The 8,248-nt window shown below is 39.6% G+C and overlaps 1 protein-coding gene across 1 annotated transcript; it reads right to left on the bottom strand.

Moving 5' to 3' along the window:
* Positions 1-4,700: 4,700 nt before the first annotated feature.
* Positions 4,701-7,930, bottom strand: LOC117984315 (gremlin-1-like). Its single transcript, XM_034970950.2, has 2 exons — positions 7,752-7,930; positions 4,701-7,646 (listed from the first exon to the last, which is right to left on the bottom strand). The coding sequence occupies exons 1-2, from the start codon at positions 7,776-7,778 to the stop codon at positions 6,981-6,983; spliced, it is 693 nt and encodes a 230-aa protein (XP_034826841.1). The 5' UTR covers positions 7,779-7,930; the 3' UTR covers positions 4,701-6,980.
* Positions 7,931-8,248: the final 318 nt, after the last annotated feature.

The raw sequence follows: 8,248 nt of genomic DNA, 5'->3' as shown, positions 1-8,248 counted from the left end.
CTTATGCTCGCGACTTCGTCCGCGTGGACTACATAAATTTCAAACTCCTATTTCACCCTCGAAAGTGTGTTTGTTTGTTGGCTTGTCCTATAATCACGTCGCAAAGGAGCAAGGGATTTTATGGGTATAGTCAAAGACCTGGAGAGTGACATAGGCTACTTTTTGTCCCGAAAAATGAAAGCGAGTTCCCAAGGGATTTTTAAAACCTACATCCAAGCGAATGAAGTCGCGGGCATCATCTAGTCAATAATAATTCATCGTCATCATCATGTTCAACCCATTGCCGGCTTACTACAGAGCACGGTTTCCTCTCAGAATGAGAAGGGTTTTAGCCATAATCTACCATGCTGACCACTTGGCCGGATAGTAGACTTCACACACCCTTGAAAACATTAAATGGAGAACTCTCAGACATGCAGGTTTCCTCACGACGTTTTCCTTCACCGTTAAGGCAAATGATAGTTAATTACTTTAAAAAAATGCACATAGCTCCAAAAAGTTAGATGTGCGTGCCTAGGATCGAACCCCTGGCCTTCGATTAGGAGACGGGCGTCCTAACCACTAGGCTATCACAGCTTGTAATTACAGACAATATAACACACAATAATAAAATTAATTAAAGATAATTTTGATAAAGTATACAAGATACGTAAGTAAGTGGGTACATAGTTATAACAAAATCTGATAATCAAAATATGAAGGAAAAATTTTGGTAAATTAAGGTGGTAATGTTTTACTGTTTTTAGGGTTCCGTACTTCAAAAGGAAAAACGGATCACTTTGTTGTCTGTCTGTCTGTCAAGAGCCAAATTAAGAACCTCCAGTATGTAGATGCAACAGCAGTACTTGAATAAATACGTAAATTCAATTCGTATTTTTTGGCGGATCCGTGAAACCACGGATGAGTGCACAAACGCCCGGTGAGTGCGTGCGTGACCGCTATTACAGTTTAATGTTCTTCACAATGTCTCTTGGCCTATAATACGTCTTGACGGTCTTGTTGATAGCCAAGATGCAAACGATTCGTACTTAATTATCAAAACACAACTTGCTCCTTTCATCTTTGCCTATGTTATCATCATCATCATCATCAACCAATAGACGTGGACTGCACTGCTGGACAATGGACATAGGTCTCTTGTAGGGGACGTAGGGGATATAGAAACCCGTCCTTCTATATCCTCTACGACTACGTCACACCTCGATATATTGGTCAATAACGTCACAATATTTTGTCTAGTTGTGACAACGCATAAATAATATCGATTAATTGCGATTGTTAAGCAACGTTGACCCAAGTCGGTATCTGGATGGGAGACTGGTTTAGCTGTCGGTCCCGGTTATTATGACTAAAATCTGATAAGAACAAACACTAACTATTAGGTACATTAGGTAATATAGTGTTGAACTTTCACTCACTGACTGCTCCCAAAATAACCCCCCGTTTACCTGTAAATTACAAACAAGCTGACGTTTGTAAGCCCGAGCCGTAGGCAAGCGATTCCCATCGTCGGTCTGTAATCTTAACGCATGACATTTGTGGAAAAACAGGTTAATAAGCTAGAATAACTACTAAAACATTTCTCAGGTACGCCATAAGACCTGTTTTGAGATTTCGGCATCAAAAGATAATTTTGCGTACCTAATTTACACCTAATTTAAAATGTCGAACGTTGTTAATTCCATTATATATTATTCCACTTCATCACTTGAATTACTCATACTCAATACAACAAAAAATAAACTTAATGCAAATTTAAAAATGGCGTGTTTTAGTAACTACCTGTACAAGTAACTACGCATCTTCTCTAAATAGTATAAAATAAAGTCGCTTCCCGCTGTCCGTATGTATGTATGTATGTATGAACGCGTAGATCTTTTAAACTACACAACGGATTTTAATGCGGTTTTCACCAACAGATAAAGTGATTCAAGAGGAAGGTGTATAGCTATAGTTACATTCTCGAAAAATAGAGATCCCTAGAGAAATTGAAATAATGGGAATTAGGTCGGAAAAAATCCTCTCATTTGAGTTTCCGAGGCAATGGCACCTCAATGACACCACATTAGTATGTAAATTGCACCCATGCAAAGCCGGGGCGGGTCACTAGTATTTTATAAGTGACTTTACACATCGATACATTTTACGGTTCTACGTTCTAGCTCTTTTAACTTTGAGCCGAGCCTGTATTTATAGTACACGACAGGTTGAGATCGCAATCGGATGCATGTCGCACAGTGCCCGCGCTTACCCAGTGCGGACGAGCGCGGATAACGTGCGGGTGCTGTGCGAGGCGTCCCCCGCCTCATACCTCGATGGCCATCTCGACCTGTCGCGTACTACAACTATGACACTATGAACCCCATGCATTATGGTGTATTCAGGCTTATGGCACTGTTCACGGCAGTTAGGGAACTTGTAACAAAACGTCGAGGCCTCAACGTCACTGGCAGGCATCAAATGTTCCTACATTTGACGCTAGGTAGCCTATGAATAGCCTATTTTTCTATGATTTCACGTCACATAGCCTAATATTTGACATTATCGTCGATTCAGAATCAAGTCGAGAGTTCCTTCACTCTAGTTCACTCTGCCATCGACCAGATTTCAGAGAGAGTGCCATCTATGCTCAGAGCCTCTCAGCAGGCGATGGCAAGAGCTATGCTTGGAGTTTCTCTTTGTGATCAAGTCAGAAATGAGCTTTAAGTGATGTTGAAATGGCAATGGGCATCGGGGCAGACTTCGGGGTCCCAAGTGCTAGTATGGCGACCTCGCACCGGAAAGCGCAGAGTTGGAAGATCTCCACTAGGTGGACAGACGACATCAAACGAGTCGCAGGGAGCCTTGGATTCAGGCGGATCAAGATTATCGAGCGAGGAAGTTCTTACAAGAATTCTATGTCCAGCTGCTGTGGACGGTGCGGTGTTCCCACTAGATTACAACATGGTGTTATTCAAGGGGCGGACCAACAAATTCCTAAAAGGCCGGCAACTCATTGGCGGTCCCTCTGGTATTGCAATTTGCAAATTCATGGGCGGCGGTAATCACTTAATATCAGGTGACTCGCCTGCTCGTCAGCAGTGGACGCATGCTGGATTGGATTGCTTGCTAGCCTCATCCGTCAGCCTGTATCGCACAGTCGATGACATAAGACCGTTTAAAAAAAATACATAATTGATAGTGACAACGTATCGCAATACTGCAACAGGGCTTGAATAATAATTATTGGTGAACTGTTTGATAGAATTACGTCATAGTCATAAATATTCACATTTCACAGTTTAGGTATAAGGCACTTCAATTTCAATTGAACCTTACGGGAAAATAGGCGACTTGATGCTTTTTTAGGGTTACGTAGTAAAATAAGGAACCCTAATAATTTCGTATAGTCCATCTGTCTGTCTTTGTATCATAGCAATTTTATAAATAAACTTTAGGTAAGTATAAGCTGTAAAGTTGAAAAGCACAATTACCGCTACACAGAGGCACACCTACCTAGCAGGTGCTTACTTATCCTCACTTAATATAATAATAATAATATATATCTCGTTTTTCATCTTCGGAGGCAAGTACCTATACTTACACCCCCCCCCCCCCCCCAAAAGCTACCTAAGATGTCCTGGGTTGGTTATGTAGGATTTGGCCACCCTCAGCGCTTATTGGGAGGCTCCGAGATCTCTCATGAACACATAGAACACATAGCTCCTGAACATAAAAAGCGAAAGCTGAAAAAATACCTAACTAAATAGATGTTTATGAAGATTATTTAGTTTCCGAGACAGGTTTTGGTTAAAACTTCTGTGTACGAAATAATAACCGTAACAGTTTTTAGCAGTTAAGTAGCAATACTACTGAACCATAACTATGTGTATGCGCACTTGAAAAGCCATTGTTTATCTCCTCTACGCGCACAGGAGTGCGACATTTTATTGTATTACAATTACATACACACGTACGCGCGCATTAAGTATGACGTCCTGTCATACTGTAGCCGACGTGCATTGCTGCCCAAGCCTTTCAGACGCATCATCACTGACATCATCCATATATCTAATAAGTCCTGGTAAAGGTCATTCGAATTGGACGTCAGTGTGCCACCCGGTCTGTTTAGACCTTAATTTTTTAATTTAATGGGTTTATTTTTCTTATTTCTGAGACTCCTTGACAAGTTTTTTTCCAGAGCTGTTAAGAATAGAATAGATATAAAAATTTAGTTATACACATTTAATGGGTTGTGGCACACTAATATTGACCATGACGGGTTTGGTCCGCTGAACGACGTGTTCCAAGGACCAATCTCAATCTCAATTCTAAATGTTTGGTTTGGTCTGGTGGAAGGCTTCGGCTGTGGCTAGTTACCATTTCACCGGCAAAGCTGTGCCAACAACTAACAAGTGATTTAACGTTCCGATAAGATGCCGTGTAGAAACCAAAGGCGTAACTAGTACCATATCTCTTCCAGGTTAGCCCGCTTCCATCTTAGATTGCATCATCACTTACCACCAGGTGATTTGCAGTCAAGGTATATAACTTGTATCTGAATAAAAAAATGTTCTTCACGTCTCACCTCCGTTCCGCTCGTTTCTGCCTTAGTGGAAACGCACCATAAATAATTTGACCATCTCTATTTTATCATTAGGCGAGTAATAGGGAACTCTATCTAAAAAAAGTCACTTCAAAATATTTTTTATTACAGTTTATATACATTACAATATTTACGCATATTTCAATTTCTTTATGCTGCATTTAATTACGTTGAATAAAGGCAAGAGAACCAACATTTACATTACTGCATTATATTATAGAAATCATAGAGGTTTTCGCATTACTAAAGAGCGACTGCACACATAAAGACTTTCTGAAAATATTTTGAGACTTTTTGTCCGTCCTTACTAAACGCAAATCGCTAAAAGTAAAATTTACAACGAAATTGACTGTAGCGATTCCGTTCAACGACTAAGGTGACAGGTGTCCATTCCATTAAAAACAATCTAGAGTTCTGAGTGCAGAGATCGGTGTTGCACGTTCATCAAAGAATGATTGGTTTTTTTGATTTTTTGATTTTGATTTAGACCTCCTTGCTTATTTGACCGTCATAATCAAGCCAGTAGCATAAATTACTGAGAGTGTGATGCACAGGACTTTGAATTCAGAACTTTAGATAGTTTACAGTGGGATTAACATCTTATCTAACACCATATCTAACAATATTATTTAACTCATTTTACTTAACTGGTTAACTTTAGCCAAAAGTTAACAGTGTAAAGAGGAATCATTACTTATCTGAAACTTGGCATAAGTTCTGTCGCGTCGTGTTTATAATTATTAAGTAACTTAAAATTCATATTTTAATATTTGAAATATCCTGAGCGGTTTTCATAATAAAATATTTAACATAACTGTATTTATGGCTGGACTTAGACACAATTTTGTCGGTATATGCCAGACTTGTTTCGAACGACCGGAGTTCTTAGTCAACATTAGTTAATTATTGGAAACTGCTGATATTATTCTTAGTAGTATTAGCAGTTTCCAAAGATAGAAATCATAAGAATCACACCCACAGAAGTTATGTAACAAGAGTTTTGCTATAAGTAGAAAATATTATTGCGTCAGACTTATGTGTGCAGCCACTCCAAACAAATGTAAAGTAAATATCTGTAACACATACTAAGTACTACCGGTATACCATGTAGGTAACAATTACTGATTTTATAGATATAATTTTCACATATTTATATGTAGGTCCGTTTATATTAATATAAGTAGTTTACGACAAAAATAAGTAATATGATACAGTCAAAGAAGTTCAGTTTCACTATCACATAGAAATTAACATTTTAGAAATAAAGATAAATGAGAAATAATGTATTATAAATAAATACCAACAAATATATAAATAACTAACTTAACTCTTTCAAATTGGATAATTATTCGTTTGTATTATTTATGTTGTAATTCAACGAAAAAAAAAAGAATATGATAGGGATGATTCAACAACAAAAAACAGAATTTTGTACTGGCATTCATCTAGCCCTTTCGTAAGCCGCAAAAAAGTTGTTTTGCGGTGAAAGACTGAATAAATACGAAGTTTGCGCAACGATATCTCTGACAAGATATGTTTTACACTTGTCAAACATCGTTTAACAGAATATAATATTATATAAATTGTTATCAAATAAACAAATGCGAAGACTGGAGAGCAAACAGAGATCATATTATTTGAATTATCTCTACTACTACTAAGTAATTACATTTACTCTGTATCTCCTTATATCAAGACGATTTTATACAGTTATCATTAAATTATGTTGTATAAGCGTATTTTGGTATCTACATCTACTATTATTATCATGATAAAAATTATATTAAAATAAATAACATAAAGTTGCGTTCTCGTGCATATCGCCTACAGATTTTTCTACAACTAATATCACACTTATTATGTAGCAATAGAAATGTGTAGATTCTTCTTTAATTGCGGTGCGAACACCATATTTTCAGTTGATTACGTAACAAGCACAGATTTTTCCAGCGCCACGTTTGTACTAAATAATCCTTAAACGATCGCAAGGTCACCTGTCACTAGTTTTCTAACATCAGCCAACTAATCAGTATCACTACAGACAATTAAAGCTCTCGCTTCACAGCTTGCAGTGGAAGCCGCACTATTACAAGTTATTACAGTGCATCACATTACGTCATCTCTATTGACGTACAAGAGCACGCGATCCGAATAATATGTTCAACAGTCCGCGCCTCACTCGCCCCAATAAGCGAGGCATAATTACTAATCAAAACATCAGGTAACAATGTCATTACAAATCGCCTTACGTCACACTTTATGATTGCATTCTTCAGTGCTCTTCCCTTTTGCATCTCCTAACGTTTGCGCGCTCAGCACATACTTCGGATGCTATCCACCGATCGAGCTGGACGGATTGTTCGCCTCTGTGAGGAGGGTCTGTCGCGGATCAACATCAGTTCACGCCCACCGGAAGACACTTGCACTGTTTGATCTTTTGTAAACGCTTGCGCCTAAACGGAGGGTTCTGTCCCGGGCACCGAAGCGTAACAGTGATCCAGGTGAACTTTTTTGGTTTGCAAAACGAGCACGACTTAAACGCAGGTGGAGGCCGTTCGTCATTTCCTTCGCGCCGTCGCGGTCCCTTCGGAATATAAAACGAGTTGCACTGTCCGTAACAAAAATTGTTTATCACTGTCGCCTGTAAACACCCGGGTTCGCGGATTTTTTGGATCAACTTTTCCGTTTTACACCAATCTTCCTTAAGATATTCCTTTTTGGTAACGATCAACGCGTTCTTCGAGGACTTGAGGATGTTTCGGAAGGCTGCGCCTCGGGGCATCTCGGTCACGTCATCCTGGTCGGGGGCAGACACGACCATCGTTTCGGAACTGCCTTCGCCGAGTTCGTTTCTCTGCAAGTAGGAAGTCGGTGAAGCCGTGGCTTCCTCGGCCCGTCTTCTCGCCGCGAGCATTCTCTCAACTTGCTCCGTATCGATGATATCTAAGATCGAATCGGTGGGCGTAAATGGCCTTTTACTTCCAACGCCGGCACTCACGCCGCACGCGGCCAAAAGTGCCGCTGCAACGAGCCAGATGCACGATTTCGAAAAGCTCTCCATCTGTAATAGAGTAAAACACTTGTGAGTAAATAAATTAATACGCGATCGTATTAATACCGTAGGCTCAGGTAGGACAGGAAGTCGGTGGCTTAAACGTTAACTTACATTGTATCGAGAGGCGAGAGGCAACATAACGTAGGCAGTGCGTCGGTGTAGTGGTCCGTTTGCGAGCAACGCGCTATGCGTGTGCACAGGCCGGGCCGGCGGAGCAGTAATGAGCGCGAGCGCCTCTCAATGGACCAGTGCTCAATGAACGAGTCTAGATGAGTCATGCACCGCGCCTCCGCCATAGAACCGTTACTATCAGCTTTAGTTGCAGACGCGACACTTGGAACATGTGTTTTGGATTACCCTGCACTTACAGACGTTAAAGATACAAAATGGTTGTAAACCCCTTTATTATTGTTTACCGTGGTAAAACCGTTTACAAATAAAACGATTTCATTCTTTACTGATAAGAAAAAACATTTCAATGTTAATGCCTTGCTTAGATAACCAACCTCGTAGGTAGTTAAAGGTAATAATATTATGATATAACCTCATAACTAATATTATGTAGTTTTGTTACTAACTTTTTTTAGATCACTATTAAACTGATAAAA

Source organism: Maniola hyperantus, chromosome 8 (genome assembly GCF_902806685.2).
Source record: "Maniola hyperantus chromosome 8, iAphHyp1.2, whole genome shotgun sequence".
Lineage (NCBI taxonomy): Eukaryota > Metazoa > Arthropoda > Insecta > Lepidoptera > Nymphalidae > Maniola > Maniola hyperantus.
This window is presented reverse-complemented; position numbering and strand designations above follow the sequence as displayed.